Source organism: Microtus pennsylvanicus, chromosome 1 (assembly GCF_037038515.1).
Source record: "Microtus pennsylvanicus isolate mMicPen1 chromosome 1, mMicPen1.hap1, whole genome shotgun sequence".
NCBI lineage: Eukaryota > Metazoa > Chordata > Mammalia > Rodentia > Cricetidae > Microtus > Microtus pennsylvanicus.
The window spans coordinates 27,975,081-27,996,580 of record NC_134579.1 but is presented as its reverse complement, the minus strand read 5'-3'; the positions used below and the strand labels follow the sequence as shown (position 1 = coordinate 27,996,580).

The following is a 21,500-nucleotide window of genomic DNA, read 5'->3' as shown; positions in this document are numbered from 1 at the left end:
GGAGAAGGCAAATGAAGCTGTACTGTGTTGAACAGGCTGCCAGGTTGTTGTTGTGCCTAAAAGCAGTAGGGGCACCTTGAGATCATATGCAGCAATGTCATGGGAGCTGTTTGTCCTTTGGAAATGAAATTTCAAGGTTTCCGGTGTTTGAAACATTACCTTAAGGAAGAGAAAAGTGGGCTGAATTTTTACAGATCCAAAGAATTGAAGCGAGTGGTCAGAAGAACTTACAGTGGTTGTGGTGCCTACACATAGGTAAGACCGTGGACTGGGGTAGTCAGAGAATCTGGTCCTTCTCCCCTGTAATTACTGCAGAGAGCACTCCCAGTGGGGGAAGGGAGTACTATTTATTTTTTGTGAATTTGACACAAGTAGAGTTATTTGGGAAGAGGTATTTCAGTTGAGAGAATGCCTCTGACAGCTGGCCTATAGGCGAGTCTGTAGGATATTCTTGATTAATAATTGACGTGGGAGGCCCAGTCCACAGCAGCGGAGCTATCTCTGGATAGGTGGTCCTGAGTTATATAAGAAATCAGGCTGGACAAGCCAGTAACATCATTCCTCTATAGCTTCAGTTCCTGCCTCAAGGTCCCTGAGGTATTCTCTCCTGTTATATCTTCCCTTCGTGGTGGACTGTGACTTGTAATCTGAAATAAGCCCTTTCTTCCCCAAGTTGCTTTTGGTTATAGTGTTTATCACGTTAGAAACCCTAAGTAGGATGGGGGAAGGTAGGTTGCAATGGACTTTTGCCAGTTTTGGAAGTGGGTAGATGATTTAAAGAAAACACTGTACACGACCATGACTCCCTCAGACTTCTTACCCCTAAGGATTATGGTCCAAGACCCCCGGTGAGCACCTGAATGAGGGTGGAACTTAGCCCTGGACACCCCACTACCTTTCCTCTACATGCACACTGGTTTAACACCCTTCCCATGTTAACTGTGCACTTACTGCTCCTGGTGGCCACACCTTTGCTCTTTGGCATGCCAGCAAAACTAGAACGAAGTTTTGCTTCTTCACAGTTTCACAGGTAGTTAGTTGAGCTATGGTTCCCACCCCTCCAGTTAAGTTGAAATCTTTTGTCTTTTGAATGGGAAAGAAGCACATTAGCTTTTTATATCAAAATTGATAGCATCACTACTCTTGGGCTTTGCAGCCATTATTAAATAACAGCTGATTTGATATTCAAGATGGCTACTAAGTGATAAATGGGCAAGCACCTCATAGGTATGGGTCCTCTGGGTAGTTCAAGTCTCAGGAAGGATGAAGAGGGAGGGTGTGGTCTCATCGTGTTGTTTGGGATGCTTGTCAATTTAAAGTGTATGAATTTCTCTTTGTGGGGATTTTTCATTGAATGCTTTCAAGTCTTCCTTGGCCACTGGCAACTGAAAGAACCACGGTACTGTCAGGTGTAAGCACAGGGCTGCCACTGACCTCTTTGGTTCATTCTGTCCATTAGGGTCTAAGACTGAACCCCTTGTCTGAGTGTTTAGTACTTGACCTTGAAGAGAGCAGGGTTATAGCATTTGATCACATGGTCTCTGAGGAGGTCATTGTCTATTCTTCAGACTTCTGATTTGACTTTTTCCCTTCTAAAGTGAAGTCAGGTTTTCTTTAATGAATTGAGAAGAGGAAAACTCATTTGATCCTGCTACTTCCTGAAGGTGTAACTCGCTGGTGTAACTCTCTGCTATTTGTCACTGACCACCAACTCCGTTAGTTCTTCATTGGCTACAAGAGCTTTAGTTTTATACACTGGATTTCACATAGTTGCTGTATGTGAACCCTGGCTCACACCCTGTGGTCATCCCATTGCTGAATTTTTGGCAGACAAACATAGAACAAAAGACAAAATAAGAACTCTGTGTGTGTGTGTGCGCGCGCGCACACCCCGTGTGGCTTTTGGTAATCTTGAAGATTCCTATTCCAACTTGGGCATGTCATATGAATTAATTTCATTAAAATTTCATCATCTTGTTTCCAGGTCAGACAAGGCAAATGTATGACATCATTTGACCTTCCTAGATTATTATGATATCTGCAGCTTCAAGTGGGGGATGGTGTTTACTGACACTAAGAAAGTATCTTTAAAATGTGATATATCATTTTCCATGTTACTTTTAAATTTTTCTTCGTGTATTTTAATAAATGTCGTACTGGATGTCTCTAAACTTAAAGTAAGATTATATCCTGGTAAACCTATGTTCACTTAGAAATGTCTAAATAAGCTCACTGCAAGTTGAAACCTAAGGTTAAACTATGGCGAGGCAAAGCCATCTGTCTGTATTTATAGCAGACGGCCTGCTATTTTGATTCATACACATTGTGGAATGACCGGAGAAAGCTGTGGAGCCATATTTAAGTGTCCGTACTAAGCAAGTGTTTTTAGGAACAGCATGTTCACGAACTATAGTGGATATCGGCCTACCACATTTTAAAATTGCATGCAGTCCTACATGTATAAGCACGCCCTGTCTCTGATTTGCAGGTCGCAGATCTCAGCATGGGTGACCTGCTGTTGCACACGGCTGTCATCTGGCTGAACCCGCCCGCCTCGCTGGGAAAGTGGAAAAAGGAGCCAGAACTGGCAGCTTTTGGTACGTGTCGGAAGAGGGTGCCGAGGATGGGAAACGGCTGACTCATTTTCCAAACAAGAATATTCCTTTTCCAAGAGATGTTTTATTACAATGAAGCTAATTATAGCTTACTGCTTCAACCGCTAATTCTCCCAAATAAATATAAACAAATATAAATTAAGCCTGCTCGCTGAATGGGTTCCGTGTGGTGGACACTCAGCTGCAGGGCAGGCATGGCTGTGAGGATTGCACGGGCACAGAAGTTTTATTTTTTTTAAACATCTTATTCTAAAAATAATTTTACCTGCTAGTCCCTGTGCCTTTAATGGATGGACAGTAAATGTAGAAAGGTCAAATGAAAACCCCAGAGCAAACTGTTTCCGAGACCTCACATCCTGGACCTTTTGTTTCCTCCCTGGCTCTCTGTCTTGCTCTATGTAATGCTGAGATTTAGGAGGCCATCTCTCAGCTGAAGTGTTGTTGTGACTGGTGTCTCCATGGGTTGACAGGGACAGCTCCATCATGTTAATACTAGTGAAAGTAGACGAGTTTGTGTTTATTTTGATAGGCTATTTCAGGGGTGCAAGCGGAGGTCCCTCACGAGTACTAGACTCATGCCTCTGAGGGAGGAAAGCGAAGCACTGGGAAACATGCGTAGTTCAGAAGATACAGCCGTGGCACCCGGTGTGGCTGTCAATATGTCCTCTTGCAGGGCTGTTCCTGACTTCTTGCAGGGCTGTTCCTGAGCATGAGGTGCTTAGCAGCCCTGCTTCTGTTTTATGGTGTGTTTTATCCCTAGCCTTCCCTAGAGGGCTCGGGCTAGAACATTTAGCTGTGGCCATCCCCTCCCCTGATGATGTATGCTCGAGAAGCGGGTGCTTGCTTACTGCTTCTTTGACCGAATGTTCTTCCATTTTGGGGTATAATTCTCCAGTGGAACTGCCCAGGAATATTCAAGCCAGTGTTAGATACAAATATTTACTGGCCCTCCCACTGTCTTCTCATTAAGGAATTAGTGATATTCCTCAAATTTCTGAGGAGCCACTGAAGCTCTTGAAGACATTGCATTAAAAATAACCACGGGTTTTAAAAAAAAGAACGTGGTCAGAAAACAGGGAGGACACAGCATCAGGAAGCGCTGAGGTATTTTAGGGCACTGGGAGGTTTGATAGTGGTGTTGGGGAGACAGTAGGACTTGCTTCCTTTTATTTATTTTTTTTAAATATTTATGTATTTATTATGTATACAATATTCTTTCTGTGTGTATGCCTGAAGGCCAGAAGAGGGCACCAGACCTCATTACAGATGGTTGTGAGCCACCATATGGTTGCTGGGAATTGAACTCAGGACCTTTGGAAGAGCAGGCAATGCTCTTAACTGCTGAGCCATCTCTCCAGCCCGACTTGCTTTCTTTTAATATCGCTTGTGGTTCTGAGACTTGCAGAGGGACTCTCCTCTCATGCTCCTTACTGCTCCTTATGGTCGTGGGGCACTAAATAAGAGAATCAGCCATCCGCTTGAGTCTCGCAGCGCCAGAGTACACCGTCAGGATGTTTTTATGTCTTGTCCCCTGAGCTTGACAGATTTCACATAGTTAGAAACAGATTTAAAAAGTGAGAATAATTTGAGTGGGAGAAGGTAAGAGGTTGGCAGAGTTTTCTGTTGGAAGCCATGTAGAAGTCATAGGTCTCTGGACTGAGAAGAACATGGGATAATGATGGAATAGCCAAAAACCGTCATCGCTGATAAGGCTGGGTGAGATGGCAGTGTCACCCCACAGAGGTAGCAGGAAGGTGGTGTAGAAGATGCCAGTTGTAAGGTATGGGACGTTCATGACACTTGTCCTGTTGGCGGCTCAGAGAGTACTCTGCATTCCCCTGCTGTGTTTCCTTAGCTACAGGCAGGGGCAGTGTCAAGTAGCTGCCTCAGAGGCTGAGCCTAGTGCCCAGCTGTACTGCTCTCTCCAGCTCAGCACACCAGATCGCACTGGATCTGGGCTTTGGTTTGTGGGGCAGAACCCTCGAAAGGCTCTGTGGTTAGCGGCGAGCGCACCAGTACTCAGAATTCTTTTCCAGTCTAACAATCAAGAGAGAAATGAGGAGGAATTAAAATTAGGATTATGAAAAAGTCTGACTGTGGCCGTGAGCTGTTTTCATGAGTCCTGGATGAGTTCATTAAAGGGACATCTGTAACAGTTGTGTTGATTTCAAGTAGCTGAGCAGAACTAAGAAGAAACACCTTCCGAAATAAGGAGGCGTTGTTGAGACGGAAGCAGGTTAAACACTCCTGAGCAGGCAGCGTTAGATGGCAGCCTGGCTGCCCTTTGGCTTTGGTTCAAACCTCAAGTCTTAGGACATAGCATGGCATTCTTCCAAAGTGGGTGCTGGCTTCCACCAGCACCTTGCCTCACAGGATGGGCCTGACTCACTGACTGGTGGTGTAAAATTCAAACACAGAGACAGTTGTGGTTTAGGCTGACAAGGGATGCCAGAAATCTTAGGGCTCAAGGCCATAGGTCAAGGGGTTGTGCAATATCATAGCGCATAGAAGAGGCACGCAGAGTGCTCGTATTCTGACAGAGGAAGCCTGTCCTTCCCGATGCAACTTGGCAAGTCAGCCAGGTACTTGCGGTGGTCTCCAGAGGCTCAGAGCCTGTGCCCCATCCCTGGAAGCTATCAGTATTCACGTCTGACATATAGTCTCCTCCAGCTCCCACACGTCTAGACCATTCCTTAGGCTCAGAGAATAAGACTTTCTCTGGGTGTTGGGGCAGCAGAATCGGGGAAACCAGATCCCACTTTTCAGATGCCTTCTAGCTATGCCCAGATGTCAGAGAAGACAAAACATCTCCTGAGCCTGTCTTCTAGGAGCACCGACTGTGCTCACAGTGGCTGATCCCTGTGCCTGTCACTTCCCGGAGCCCCTCCCTCTAGTCTTTTGTAGCTGTTGGGAAGAACTGGGGTTATATTCTGTTTCATTGACTCATTTTCATTTCCTTAGGTCAAAAAAATGTAGTTCCTGAATTATAAACACCGTGTGGTTAGACATAGAGGAGATCAATAGAGAGGGGTTAATTTGCATAAATTCAAATAACCTTAAGCAGTTTATTAGAGGCCTTTGCACTGGTCCTCCAGCTACTCCAGTTTCCACAGCTAAGTTATAACCTTAAAATAATGAAACTAACTTCCTCCCCTAATTTTTGGTAGAGGGAATTTCCATTTATTTAGGCTTTCTCTACTTAGATTAAAGGCAGAAACATTTCCCCCAGCAGGCTTTGACTTTTGGGTGTGGTAAATGCGGTCCAGGTGGGTGGCCGTCCAGCACGGGGATCTCTGTGCTCTCCTAACTCCTGTAGAGTGCCGCCCTAAGTGGGCACAGTCAAGGTTGGGAAGCCCATGCATTTCATACCCTGACCGCTTTTCTTATCTTTACTTGCAGTCTTCAAAACTGCCGTGGTCCTCGTGTACAAGGATGGTTCCAAGCAGAAGAAGAAACTTGTAAGTGTTCTTACATCGTCCATAGTTTCTAAGTGCCCTGTCTGCTTCTCACGTGTGTCTGCATGGTTCCACCCTTGTCAGCAAAGCCTCTTCCCTCCTTCGTGAGTGTTCCGAAGCCCTCTAGGGGTCCTGCCTGGCTTCCTCCAGCAGATAGGCTCACGGGCAGAGCATGCACGTGAGAACACATGGAGCCTCCCACAGGCAGAACACTCTTAAGGCCACTTCTGCCCTTCTCTAGTGTCCTCATTTTTTGTGTGAGATACCCCCTCCACTTCTGCATTTAATTAGCAAAGCCATTTGCACAACATCTTATCATGCAGCCTCTCACATCTGCGGGTGAAACCGAAATGCATGAAGGGATGTCATGTTCCTTGGGCTTGTACTGGGTTCCCGAGTCTGCCGCTGATGGAGAAAGCACGGGGAGCTGGTCCAGGTCCATGGCCTTGCTCTAAAACAATGGGCTGCTTCTCTCCCGCAGGTTGGCTCTCACAGGCTGTCAATCTATGAGGAGTGGGACCCTTTCCGGTTTCGTCACATGATCCCTACTGAAGCTTTGCAAGTACGAGCTCTGCCAACTGCAGGTGAGCCCCATGTGTGCCAGGTCTCCATTTCTTCTCATTTATAGTAATGGGTTGTGTGTATTGTCTGTGTGTGCACACATGTGCCGCGTTGTGTGTTTGTCTGTGCGTGCTCACCTGTGCCGCGTTGTGTTTGTGCGTGCAAACATGAGCTGTGTCAATTGCAGCAATTGATTCTCTTCTTCTACCATGTGGGACTCAGAGGTCATCAGGATTGGCAGCAGGCACCCTCACCTGCTAAGCCATCTCTCTGGCCCTGGGTTCCCATTATTTCTTATATGCGTGTGAAGTGTTTGTATATTCCTTCTGGGTCTACCAGCCTGTCTCTTATCTCCTGTGCTTTAATAACTCTTCCCTCCATCTCCATTGCCTCATTTTTTAATAGAAACCAGAACTATGTATAGTTTTATTAATTTTCTTAAAGATGTATTATATGTGCATGAGTATTTTGCTTGCATGTATATGCACCCCCATATGCCTGGCAGTGCCTCTAGAGTTTGTGAACCACCTTATGGGTGCTGGGTCCTCTGCAACAAGAGCAGCAAGTGCTCTTTAACTGCTGAGCCATCTCCCCAGGTCCCTTTCATTAAGTCTTTAAGAACTTAATACAAAATATTTTGATTATATTCATGCCCCCTCAAATATTCCCAGATTTACCCCCATAACCCCTCCCAACTTCTTGCCCTCTTTAAAAACAAAAGCAAAAACAATCCAGTAACTTACCAAGTCCAGTTTGTGCTGCCGATACTCTGGGACCATCTGCTGGGACATGGCGGACCTACCAAGGACCACGTCCTTAAAGAAAACCAACTTTCCCTTCCCAGACGGTGGACTCCCAGTAGCTGCTCAGCTAGGGCAGGGGCTTGTGGGCTCCTCTGGTCTCCATCCAGAGTGTTCACTGGCGGACTTCTTTTTAAGCAGCTTCATTAACTAGTTAACAAATGAACGAGTGAACCACGTAAATGAGAGGACTATATGTGTTTTCTTCAGAATTGTTCTATGTGATTTGGGGTGGCTTGCTCCTTAAGCTTGATTTATAGGGAAATTTGCAGGTGCTTTTGGATCGTAGGTCCCCATAGCAGCTGTGATAGTATTTTGAGGTTTAGACGCTTAAATGCTAGTGGTATCTCTTTTTGAAAATTGTTTAAAAAAAGCATGGGATCAAACCGGACTCTCTGAACATGGCGGACAATGAGGGCTGACTGAGAAGCCAAGGACAATGGCACAGGGTTCTGATCCTACTGCATGTACTGGCTTTGAGGGAGCCTAGTCTGTTTAGATGCGCACCTTCCTGGACCTGGATGGAGCGGGGAGGACCTTGAACTTCCCACAGGGCAGGGAACCCTGACTGCTCTTTGGACTGGAGAGGGAGGGGGAGGGGAGTGAGAGGAGGGGAAGGGAAATGGGAGGTGGGGAGGAGGCAAAAATTTTTAATAAAAAAAAAAAGAAACAAGAAAAAAAATTTGATGACTGGTATTCTATATACCATGTGCATGTAGTACTTGCAGAAACCACAAGAGGGTGTCAGATCTCCTGAAGCTACAGTTAAGTTGTGAGCGGCCATGTGGGTGCTGGGACATGAAGCTGGGTCCTCTGGAAGAGCCCTCTGGTCTCTTAAGTGTTGATCCGTTTCTCCGGTCCCTGGTGTCTTTATTTTAAATGCCATAGACTTAGGAGTTAATCTGATCGTATTTCCTCATACCAGGTTTATAAATGTGGAGGTTGGTTTCTGTGGCAAGCTGTAGGCTTCTTAGCCAGGAATTTTGCCTTAATTAAGGACTAGACACATAAAGACTCCACATTCTGAAAACAAAGCAGTCTTTGTGATAATGACATTTCTTTCTCCCAACCTCTTTTTTTTTCATTCAAATCAAATTTAAAGCCTTCTAGATAAAAGCATATTTTAATAGAATTAAAAAGACTGGTCACAATGCTACATTATGAGGTACATTCCTTCCAGTGGATTCAAGAATCAGTACTTGCAGTTTGAGTTTGATCTTAGTTTGGGGAATTTTGGCAGATGGAGAGTTGGCTGATGGAGCCATAGGGAAGGGTTCGTGGCCAGGCTTCTGAACCACAGGGTGAGACGGAGACCTCGAGGTGTGTGTGTGTCTGCAGTGAATGGCTCCTTTCACGAACCCTTAATAACATAGTGCAGCATTGTCGGCAGGACACAGCTTCAGGCAGAGGAGCCGGCCCTCTGTGTCCACGGGTTCTGCACCCGTGAGTTCAAGCAACAGTAGCTGGCTCTTCGGGTAAAGGTGCTCGCCGCCAGCAATGGTGACCTGAGTTTGATCTCCAGGACCCACACAGTGGAAGGAAGGAACAGAATCTTACAAGCGGTTCTCTGGATTTCACTTGTAGGCGTGTGCGTGCACGTGCGTGTGTACGTGTGTGTGTGCGCGCGCGTGCATGTGTGTGCGCATGTGTGTGTGTGCGCGCATGCGTGCGTATGTGTATTCACAGTAAATTCATGGATGTTAAAATGTTTTTTTTCTTAGCACATGATTGCTTTTCAGTAGACAAGGTGGGGCGGCTAAGGGAGGAGTCTGTTTAAGTTGCCTGGGTAGCCTATCTGGGCGTTAGGTGTGGTCACATAAGGAGCAGACTCCCAAAACATGTGCCAGTACTAATCTCCTCGGCCCCTCGGTCCAATGAAGTCCTGGAGTCGTAGGCACTGTTTAGTCCGGAAGAACTTAGCACCTAACTGAACTAGTTCATCCGAAGGCTGTCAGAGCAGGATGGCTTCTTCAGCGCATCCTTTTAGAACCCTGGTTCTCAGCCTTCCTGATGCTGCGACCCTTTAACACAGTTCCTCATGTTGTGGTGACCCCCAGCCGCAAAATTCGCATTGCTGCTTCATAACTAATTTTGCTGCTGTTATGAATTATAATGCAAATATCTGTTTTCCCATACTCTTAGATAACCCCTGTGAAAGACACCAAAGGGGTCACGACCCATAGGTTGAAATCTGCTGTTTTAGAACATCTAGAAGATTTTTTTTACAGTGTTTTATGAAGATGTATTTTATGTTTTTATTTGTGTGTGCGCGCATGCATGTGCACACATGCACACCCACATGCTCTCAAATGTAGGGTACTTGCAGAGGCCAGAAGAGGGTGTCAGGTCCTCTGGAGCTGGAGTTATGGGTGGTTATAAGTCACCTGGTGTGTTTCGGGAACTTTACTCCAGTCTTCTGCTAGAACCTCAAACTCTTAACCCCCTCACCATCTTCCAGCATATTCTACGTGCTGTTGTTGTTTCTACAGCACTGACTGGGCTTCTAGTGCCCGTCTCTAGCTCAGGGTTGGGGTGAAGTAACTTTGGTCTCAGGATAGGATGCCTCGCTCTGTTTTAGCAGATGTCAAACACGAAAAATCCATCGGTAAAAACGGTAAATAAAGTCTACTAAACTATGCCTAACCTGACATTATTTTTACTTGTCTAGATGCGGAGGCTAATGCTGTGTGTGAAATTGTCCACGTGAAGTCAGAATCAGAAGGGAGGCCAGAGCGGGTCTTCCACCTCTGCTGCAGGTAAACCAGGTTCTGGGAAGGCGTGCTCTGGCCGAGGGACTGACCTCCTTCTGTCTCCGTCCTGCAGACCAGCCTGTGTCTCCTCTCAGAGAGTTCACACTGGCCGAATAATAGCAGCTGTGTAAATGAAAACTGCTTTCATTAGGACGCAGACAGGAGCCTGGTTAATTTACCAGCTTTCTAAAAGAAAACGGGGCTTTCAGATGAAGCGAGCATTCTGAAGAGTGCAACCTTCCTGTGTCTACTCTCTGGAGAGCTGGGTGGTTGAGGTTGCCTTGGGGTGCTTGTCTGGTACTTGGGTACATTGCTTGCTCATCTCTGAGAGTCTGCTGTATGAGTGAGGAGGGACTGAAGGCCTCACTAGAGATCCTTCAACGCAGGGGCTTTGACCTCTGTTGACCACAGGCAGATTCCAAGTGACCCGGAATGTGGGTTTTTCTTATTTATTGTAATTATTAATTATTCCTTCTCCTTCCTTCATCCTCTACTTTCTCCTTCTTCTCTTTCTATCCTTTCCTCTAGAAATATAAAAAATGGCAGCTGCCATCCCTTTTGACTTTAAATATTCATATTTGATGAATCACGTGTTATTGCTACTGTAGTAGGAAGGTACATTTATCAAACATTGAATGTGCTGCAGGCCTCATGCCCATCGCCTCCTTCCTCAAACTGAGGGCAGCCAGAACCGACAGAGCATTCTTTGCCCAGAGCATTGGGTATTTCCAGTATCCACATCCAGGTGGACCACAACCCGCATTCCATGTTTGCCCTCTCTGTGTTGGTTCCTGGGGCCGTCAAAGGGCCGGGCTTTAGAAAGTTGTCAGAAGTCAGAGACTTCCAGATATTCCTCACGCTGTCCTGTTTATGCAGAGTTTTATGCCGTTTTGGCGTTTGCGGTTCTGTTGATCAAATCTGCAGAGCATCCAGCAAGCCCCATTCTGTGCTTCCTGTTTATAAATAATCCTAGGTGATAGCTGCGAGCACTTTGTCAGGCCCAGTGAGTGGCGCATGCCTGCAGCCTCTTCATGAAGAGGCTGGGGATCTCAAGTTCCAGGCCACCGGGGCTACAGAGTGAGACCCTGTCTCAGAAGGCTGTGTGCGTGTGCGTGTGTGTAGTGCATGAATACATATGCGTATGCACACACCCATATTGAACTGAAATGACTCTTGCCTAGAAGCTGTTTTTCTGCCGTGAGAACTAGTTCTTAGGGAACTAGCCTTAATACCTCATGTGTGGATCAGGCCGTGGGAAGGGGAGCTTTTCACAGGCGAGAGCGTGCACATAGGGATAGCATTGTGGGTGTTCTGTGAACCTGCAGCAGTCTCCTGGTTCACTTTTCCTTGATGACGTGTTACATGTAAAACTGTGGCTTGAGTGTAAAGAGTTTGGCAAGTTCCTGGTATGAAACACCTTTGTCCATTATCTGTTCATCTTCGGTGGGCCTCTGTCCCAGGTTGGCTGCAGAAGATGATTGACAAAGCATGAAGGGACGGTGATTGTGTTTTTACCTCTGCCCTAAGGAGGCAGCTAAACATAGAAATTGGAGTCATCACCTCTTCCACTGTTGCCCTTGGGGATATTTGTTTGACTGTACCTGACGGCATTATAAATTCCCTTTGTTGAGTACTGACTTGCTAACGTGTGTAAATCTTCTTCTCATAGCTCCCCAGAGAGCCGAAAGGATTTCCTCAAGGCTGTACATTCGATCCTTCGAGATAAACACAGAAGACAGCTCCTCAAAACGGAAAGCCTTCCCTCATCCCAGCAGTATGTCCCTTTTGGAGGCAAGAGATTATGTGCGCTTAAAGGCGCCAGGCCAGCCATGAGCAGGGCAGGTACTGTGGGGATTCAGACCTACAAGATCCCCGTCACCCCAACTCCACTGTAGGACTCCAGGGAGTCAGAGTTAGATGTGACCTTCTGGGGGGCTGATGTAGGGTACATTCTTCCACGGTGTGAGGCTCATTGCCTTGTCTCCTTCCTGGGGGGTCCTGGGGACTCTTCCCTTTGTTTCCTTTCCTTCTCTTCCCTCAGCCTTCCCTTGCTGCCTTCCTATTGGCCGGTGAGCTCCTCTGTCATTGGCCGAGCCCGCAAGCCAGTGCATCCTCTTTGGGAAGGGGTCCTCTTGACCTGCTTATGGAATGAGAATCGCTGCTTTGCATGACAGCCAGCTTTGTTTAGTAAAAAGTGAGCTCAGTGTCAGCAAGGTCATAGCCCCCAGTTCTGAGAACACAGCGACTTCACAGTCTGGCAGAAGACACAGCCTGTTCTCAGTGCGGATTCCATGCTCAGGCGTGCTAGGCCAGATGATGCAGAAGCTGCTGACCCCGCTTTGTGCCTGCAGCTTTAGTGGCAGTCTCAGTGTTCTGGGGAAGGTTTCAGTTGCTGCTGGAAAGAATGGGGATCTGAGCTGGCCCCCAGTCGATGCTCTTAGAGGACTTGTCCCGCGTCTCTGGGGCAGCGAGGAAGGAACACTTGCACTCTGTGCAAATGTGCAATAGGACATACCGGAAAGAGTGATATTTTCCCAACACTGGATTTCATGGCACCAACATTCTCATCCTTTCCTAAGATGCAGCCCAGACTTTTTCAGGGAGGGGTCCAGTGAAAGAAATTGTCTTTACATCTGCAAAAAAGCTTTCTGCCCTTGGCCTGACTGCCTCTCCACCAGATAGTTCTCCATTGTGCTGTAGAGGTTCATGAAGAGCTGTAACTCACGGTACACTTTGTAGGCATGACCTACCTTGATGCAGGCTGTTACATGCTTTAGATATCTTGAGTTTAATGGATGTTGGCAGCGGCTACCTTATGTCTGTTCCCCAGCCAGTTGATAGGCTTATTGAAAACCTCTAACCTAATACCCGCAAACTGTAAGGTTCTCCAAATAAATAGCCTGAGAGTCATACATATATCCATACCCCCAATTTCTCAAGGTGTACCCCTGTAAAATCAATTCATCACTTTACAGGGATAGAAAAAGTTGTTGAAGTGTTCTCTGTGCTGCCCTTGTCTACTGAGGGATATTTAATTGGGAAATATGCCCCAGCCTCAGGGACCCTAGCCACTAATGTCTAGGCTTCTGTTGTTAACTTAGGAACCTAAAATCAGAAGTGCACTTGCAAAAAGGAAAAGGAGAAAAACACATACACACGCACAAACACATTCTGTCTATAGGATCTGCCAAAGTCTCTCTACTGAGATGTTCTTGGAAATAGAATAAGAAGCCACCACCTGTCCTAGACCGTTACGACTGTCAGGAGAAAGCTGTGATATCATAGCTGCTAGCTTTGTCCGATTGAAAGGTTTTTTTGTTTTTTTCTGCCCAATGGCTCATTTCTGGCTGAAAACCATTTGTAGCCCCCCAGCTTTTGAAGTAACTCCCTATCATCGCAGCATCTGTGTTCCAATGATTTATAAGATGGCACTTCGGAGGCTCAGGCAAAGACTGTCTCCCTGAGACTGAGAAGGACCCAGGGATGACGGCTAATTGGCTAAGTGTCCTTTTCAGAAAGGACAGACAACGCCGATTCATTCTGCCTTTCGTAAGACGTGTGTGCAGCTTAGATAGCAGTCAAATGCCCTCCCTCTGTGCTTGCTCTCGGTGTGATGACTTCAGCCAAGAGCTGAGACTCATGGAGCAGCTAGAAGAATTCGTACCTCTGTCTATATTCTATAATTAACATTTGCTGTATTGTCACCATTGCCTACCCATCTGCCATCTACATGTGCCATCTTACTTCGACACATTTTAAAGGTGCAGACAGGAGCACACCTGGCCCCTAAATACTTCATCATGAAGATCATGCACACGTTTCCAACGGGCCAGCAGTGAACTGGTGTCATTCAAAGGCTAGGGAAAGCTAGGCTGTACTGCAGCAGGGTTAGGCTCAACGTGAAGAGACGTTCTTTCTTTTTCCTGGTAGGGAAGTGGTTTTTCATTTTCTCCCTTTTGGCCCGGGTTTATTCGTATTTAAACAAGAGCAGTGTCCATTCGTTCTGTGTTTGGAGGAAATGGAGCACTTGGAACGCTGGCAACAAGGATCTCTGGCAGGTCCGAGGCAGTCTCACTGCTGTGGAGACTTGGGGTTCGGGACAGCAGCTCCTGACTGGTCTGTGAAGCCCTTCCTCCATGGAAAGCTTGGGTTGCATTGCACCTCAGGGTGCCCAGTGCAGCAGCCACTAAACTCCTCCAGGAGAAGTGGCATCGTGTCCACGAGAGCCAGTGTGTGTGTTTGTGCGTGTGTGCGCGCGCACACACACGTGTGTGCTGGGAGTATACATTGCCCTATTTGTTTGCTTATCTTTAGTAACCCTGATTCCCAGAGGACAGTGGGGTAAATGAATAAACTCCAAAGACTTTAGCTTTTCATGGCCCTTGTTCCCTGGTGCTGGAGTGGTGTCTGTTCTTCTCATTCCACTCAGGTGCTGGTATTTTAACTGCACTGTAGCAGAATTGGCGATTCACAGCATAGAGTTAGGCGTTGGGACTGAGGTTGTGTTTGCTTAGCCTCAGAGTTCATACTGGACCCTATCGGAAAGGGCACAAAAAGCGGATTGGTAGCTCTGTGTCTCTGGTGACTGATTTTTCATATGGGATGTCCAAGAGAATGTGGTTCCCTCTGTCTCACTGCAGGTCCTCAAGAAACCTTTTGTTCAGGTCCTAAGAAAGAAGTGTCCAGCCTAGTCTTCCAGACAGCACAGTGGTATCGACACATAACAAAATCCTAGAAGCTTCTCTCAGGCTTACTAAAGACCTCTCTTCTAGCTAAATGACCCTGGGATAATCCTGGGGAACCTCCACATCTCTGGGCACAGTTGTGTTGATGACAGTCACTGATCCAGCGTTGAGGGCAGCAGCAGGCGTCTGGATTGCCTGTTTTGTGGGTGCACTGGTTAGAGTGAATTGTTTCCTTCCCAGCATCCTCTAGTGTTGTTAATCCTCACCCCTTATTCTCTGGGCCCATCCTTATAGCAGCATCCTCTAGTTTAGTGGTCTGAGCAGGTCAGGTACCAGAATGGTAAGGGCTAGACCTGAAACCCCTGAAGCCCATTTACTCTTTATGTTCCTTTTCCTTGCTTGCTGGATTTTCATCTCATGGTAAAGCATGTGGGGGTTTATTTTTATATTTTTGTGTGTGTGTGCAGTGTCTGCCCCAAGCAAGTCTCTTGGGAGGAGGAGGCGGCGACTGGCTCGCAACAGGTTTACCATTGATTCCGATGCCGTGTCGGCTAGCAGCCCGGAGAAAGAGCCCCAGCAGCCCCCCGGCGGCGGGGACACTGACCGATGGGTAGAGGAACAGTTTGATCTTGCTCAGTATGAAGAGCAGGATGACATCAAGGAGACAGACATCCTCAGTGACGATGACGAGTTCTGTGAGTCCGTGAAGGGCGCCTCAGAGGACACAGACCTGCAGGAGCAGCTTCAGGCTGCCTCCATCAGTCAGCGGGCCCGGGGAAGGAGAACCCTCGATAGCCACGCCTCCCGCATGACGCAGCTCAAGAAGCAAGCGGCCCTGTCGGGCATCAATGGGGGCCTGGAGAGCACAAGCGAGGAAGTCATTTGGGTTAGGCGTGAAGACTTTGCCCCCTCCCGGAAACTGAACACTGAGATCTGACTCTCGTCTCCTTAGAGACGGTGTGTAGATACGACGCTGGCCCTATCCTCACTCTGCGCACCCTCCTGTGCCGTCCACGAGAATGTCCCCTTAGGTCGCACTCTTGCACACCGATTTTTGGCAGCTGACTCGGGTCTGAAGCCATGCAGCCACCCACCCGTATCATTCTTAATGACATCAGAAAGAATTGTTCAGAATCCCAACTGAGCTCGAGTCCTATCGTCTGTATATTGCCAAGGGCTTTTATTTATTCTCAGTTCATCAGGGCCTGAAGAATTAGAACAAAGAATCGATAGCACTGGAGATCAAACTGTCCCCACCCCAGCAGTCGAAGCAAAGGACCAGAGTGACAAGGTAGCATACACACAGATGTCACAGCTTGTCCTTTCTGAATGCAGTCTCCTAGCTGGGGGACAACCACCTTCAAACACACACCAAACAGTGGAGCAAATGGAAACTTCTGTCCAGCTTGCAGTGTTCCGACTCCTCCCCCTTCAGCGTCTGAGAATATCTGTGTATTTTAAGAATGTGTGAGGCTAGGGTGGTCGCTTCTGTTTGATGAGCCTTTTATTCTTTCTCTTCTGTTGATGTCTGTAACTGGTCTTACTCTGTGTCAGTGTTTGAAAGCTCTAGTTTTGCAGAGAATTATAAAGATGCCAAACTCTTGGGAAAGAGATCCAAATTTATCACTGAGAGAGAGAGAAAAAAAAAACACTATTTTTTTTTTGTATTTTCCTTGAGATGCAGGGGCACAAAGAGATGAGAATTTTACAGTGTTAGGTGTAACTCAGTCTGAAAATGAGGATATAGCCTTTTGCAGAGCGAGTAAGGCACGAGGACTTTATATTTATATATGAAATGGCCAACAAGAAGCTCACGTTAAGAATAAACGATTTTTTTTAAATGTATGAATCTATATTTGAGATGGAGTTTGGTTGGATGACAGGGACAGGGAATGGGGCTGTGTGTGTGTATGTTTGTTGCACATGGCAGGGGAGGGAGCCCCCTCCTCGTGGGTTGCCATGACGATCATTGGGTTTTATTTTCCTCCCCATGAAAACTGCATCTTCATCCATAGGTGACTTCCCCCTTCCCTGACAGTCCATGACTAAATCTCAGAACCTCTTCAGAAATATCCTTTATGGGTAACACTTACTTCACGCCAACGAAACAGGGTAAACTTGCTAAGGGGCCTAATCTTCTAAATGGATGTCCAAATAGGAAGAGCAAAAACCCATTAGAGCACTTTCATTTTTTAAAAAAAAGGTTTATAGCTTTGTGTTCCTCCCTCCTCCTCCCCACTTCATGATATCCATTCCCTAAGAAGGGTTTAAATAATATGAAAACTTTCTTTTTGGAAATAAAAAAATATATATCTATATATATATCTATTTGGTGTTTGATACATCAGTAGGTACTTTAAAGACCTGAATTTTATAGTAGCTTTAGCAATTATATTTTATAAGAATCAGTTATGACTTTATATTTCCAGATAGAGAGTTGAGAACACGATGCTCTAAGCCCCCACCCTGCTTGCTTTCCCGCTCTCCCCGTCCTCTCCTTCCCCTTTCGGGTTTCCAGGGCTTGGAGCTTGATCTTTTCAAAGTTTTATTCTATTAAAGTTTTTGCTATATCTTCTGGTTTTCTTAAAAAGCTTTAGAATGGTTTCTATGCCCTTTGTATTCTTGTCATCTCGGGGTCGATTGCGTCCAGATGGAAACCTGAAGCAGAGGCACCGAGTAGTCGCATTTTCTAGTCTCCCTGCAACATGTCCGTCGGAAAATACTGGAACGCCTGGTGCTCAGACAGGTGCCATTGTCTCTTGTACATAAGGTCATGATGTGTCTATGTCCAAAGTTCTTATATATTTCTTTTATAAGCTGAAAGAAGGTCTATTTTTATGTTTTTAGGTCTATGAATGGAACGTTGTAAATGCCTGTCCAACAATAAAAATGCTGAAAAGGGCCTGGGTGACCCCGTGCCTTTGTGGATACAAGGATGAGGATGAACTAAATGCAGGAGAAAAATTCCTGCAGTTGTCTTTTCTTCTTAAATTACGTGTGTGTGTGTGTGTGTGTGTGTGTGTGTGTGTACACATGCATGTCATGGGGTGCCTGTGGAGGTTAAAGGGACAGCCCACTGAGTGTGTGTGTGTGTGTGTGTGCTCACGCAAGCATGCGCGCATGCATGTCCTGTGTTTGTGGAGGTTAGAGGGATGGCCCACAGAAGTTGGTCCTTTCCTTCATCGTACCATATACACCCCAGAGGTTGAACTCAGGTAGTCAGTCAATAGTAGCTTTGTTTTTGCCTACTGAGTGAACCATCTTGGTGACCCATAATTCTTTTTTTTTTTAACTAATTCTTGTGGCCAGGCCTGGAGGCTCCTGCCTGTAATCTCAGCACTCAAGAAGCAGAGTCAAGAAGGGAGTGCAAGTTTGAGGCCAATCAGGGATCTATAGCTACCTGCATGTTAGACAGGGCTACATAGTAAGGCCTTGTCTCAAAAGAAAACAAAAATGAAGCAGCTATTGTGGTCTTCAAGGGAAAGATGTTTGGCAAAGCTTGAGATTTTAACCAATAAATAAATAAATACTATTAAACATCTTGGTGTAAGGTGGTCAGTACTGACTGGACTTAGTGGGTTATGAAGAAAAGGCGTGAAGTTGGGCGGGGTGTGTTGAGTGGGATATGGGGGATGCGCTACCTATGGTCCTATTTCTGTGTTCATGAGTGAAGTTCTCAATCATACATATTTTTGAAAATCCTGCTCTAAAGATTTGGAGAATAAGAAACCCCAAACAAGGCTAGGAGTGGTGGCGCACACCTTTAATCCCAACACTCAGGAGGCAGGGGCAGGCGGATCTCTGAGCCTCGGGCCAGCCTGGTCTACAGAGTGAGTTCCAGGACAGACAGGGCTACATAATGAGACCTTGTTTCGAACAAATGAACAAACAAACAAACAAATCTCAAAACAAATCTGTTTCAAGGACCCTGCGTACACCAAAAACCAGGGATGCTTGGGACATGTAAATGATAGAGTACTTATGGTACAGCACACAGGTGTACTGTGTCTCGGGGCTGCTTGTGGTACCTGATAAGACACAGGGCCAGTCACCGTGTGGTGTGCAGAAATGCTGACCTAAAGGGGACCAGATGCAGATTTTTCCCTCCAATGATTTTCAGTTCATGGTTGGTGGCATCCAGATTTCATTTCCTATTTCCTGCCCTGCCCCAGTATGAGAAGGCTGAGGGCTCCCTAGGGAAGTTTGGGGTGCAGTGTAGGGCTCAGACAGACCTGCCTGAGTGAACTTGTCACTAGGGGTCTGCTGCCTGGGACTTTCAGAGACTCCCAAGAAAAGGTGAAGGTGGTAGTTGCTCACTGTTCTTCATGGGAGTCGCACGCGTGTTCCTCCCGAGTATCTTTAAGAGTAATCGCCCCCTGTCCACCTGCACACACACGCATACATACGCATGCAGGCACGCATGCACACACACATACATACACATGTACGCATGCATGCACCCCTGCACACACACGCATACATACACATGTACGCACACATGCACCCCTGCACACACACGCATACATACACATGCAGGCATGCATGCACACACACGCATATGCACGCACGCATGCACCCCTGCACACACATGCTACACACACACGCACACACGCATGCACCCCTGCACACACACGCATACATACACATGCACGCACGCAGGCACCCCTGTACACACACGCATGCACCCCTGCACACACACGCATACATACACATGCACGCACGCAGGCACCCCTGCACACACACGCATACACCCCTGCACACACACGCATACATACACATGCACACACGCATGCACCCCTGCACACACACGCATACATACACATGCACACACGCATGCACCCCTGCACACACACGCATATGCATGCATGCATGCACCCCTGCACACACATGCTACACACACACGCACACACGCACGCACCCCTGCACACACACGCATACATACACATGTACACACGCATGCACCCCTGCACACACACGCATACACCCCTGCACACACACATACATACACATGCACACACGCATGCACCCCTGCACACACATGCATACACACACACGCACACACGCATACACCCCTTCACACACACGCATACATACACATGCACGCACGCGTACACCCCTGTACACACACGCATGCACCCCTTCACACACACGCATACATACACATGCACGCACGCATGCACACCTGCATTCCATGTAAAGTTTTTCTTTGCTGATTGCCTAGTCTAGCTTAGATCCTTGCTTGCAGGTCTGTGCTCAAGCAGAGGGGTCTGTGGACCAGTAGCATCGTCAGCTCCCCCGTAGCATGTCAGAAATGCAGACACCCGAGCGCTGGGAGATGGCCCCGTAGGAGATGGCATGAGGACTGACGCTTGGTTCTTTAACTCACACAAAAAGCCAGGTTTAGGGGTACATACATGCCTGTAATAGTCCTGAGAGGTTGGCCGAGGATGGCATTGGACTCACTGGGTAATCAGTCTGGTGAAATCATAGAGTTAGTTCCAGGTTCTATGAGACCCTGTTTCAAAAATGAAGGTAGGCAGTGACTAAGGAAGATGCCCAGGGTTGACCTCTGGCTGCTACACACAGACATGCATAGACGTATGTGCACATACACACACATGTGCACACACAGACACACTCGTATGAGCACAGACACATGCATGCATGCACACACACAGGCATGCACATGCACACACACCCCCACGCACACACAAAGAGGAGTACAACACCCTGATTCCTGGCAGATGTACTGAATGGGATTTCTGTTGGAAAGCCCCGGTGTGCTTCACAGGCATGCACATGCACCCCCCCCCCCACGCACACACAAAGAGGAGTACAACACCCTGATTCCTGGCAGATGTACTGAATGGGATTTCTGTTGTATAGCCCCGGTGTGCTTCACAGGCATGCACATGCACCCCCCCCCCATGCACACACAAAGAGGAGTACAACACCCTGATTCCTGGCAGATGTACTGAATGGGATTTCTGTTGTAAAGCCCCCGTGTGCTTTACAGGCATGCTGCTGTTTGACGAGCTCTCAACTTCCTGTCCTCCAACTGATCCGATACTGGAAGAGAATGTGAGCCGCATAGCATTGCATTTTTATGTGAATGAATGCTCTACCTGCATGTATGTGACTGGTACCCATGGAGGTTGGAAGAGGGGGTTGGTTTCTGTAGAATTAAAGGGACACCTCCCAGGACATTCTTGCCGATTCCTAATCTGTAGGATGCCACAGTTGTGTGCTAATTCTAGTGAGTGATCAAAATCCTGCTGCATGCCAGTGGCTTCACTGCAGCTCAGACACACTAGTGGCTTCACCAGGGGAGCCCGACTTTCCTGCCTGACCTTGAATTAGGTTCTTTGGGGGAAGGATGCTTGGAGGGGTAGGGTTTTCTTCCTGCCCTATCATCCTTCCGCCCACACTGACTTTTCTTTTAAAGCCTGGTTATTAGTCTATGGAAAATATAATACTTAATCCTAAGTATATTCTACTCTTTAAATGGGTCTCACATCATAATGCTGATTCCCATTTTGCTCCAAATTTAAATAAAGATTGAGTTTTTTATGATAGTGGTGAAATCAAGACAAGTTTAGTTAATATATTCTTTACCCAAGATCTCATGTAACCA

The 21,500-nt window shown here is 46.9% G+C and overlaps 1 protein-coding gene across 8 annotated transcripts in view; it reads left to right on the top strand.

Annotated features, from left to right (window-relative positions):
- Positions 1–17,767, top strand: part of Tiam1 (TIAM Rac1 associated GEF 1) — a 357,642-nt gene extending 339,875 nt beyond the window's left edge. For 7 of the 8 annotated variants that reach the window (XM_075959442.1, XM_075959443.1, XM_075959444.1 and 4 more), the window contains 6 exons: positions 2,489–2,597; positions 6,015–6,073; positions 6,552–6,654; positions 10,100–10,187; positions 11,851–12,023; positions 15,334–17,767. In XM_075959442.1, coding sequence (XP_075815557.1) covers positions 2,489–2,597; positions 6,015–6,073; positions 6,552–6,654; positions 10,100–10,187; positions 11,851–12,023; positions 15,334–15,803 — 1,002 coding nt within the window. In that variant the 3' untranslated portion in view covers positions 15,804–17,767. Of the gene's footprint in view, positions 1–2,488; positions 2,598–6,014; positions 6,074–6,551; positions 6,655–10,099; positions 10,188–11,850; positions 12,024–14,821; positions 15,057–15,333 lie in introns of those variants that run through there. The other variant, XM_075959448.1, reaches the window with a different exon arrangement.
- The last annotated feature ends 3,733 nt before the right edge of the window (positions 17,768–21,500 follow it).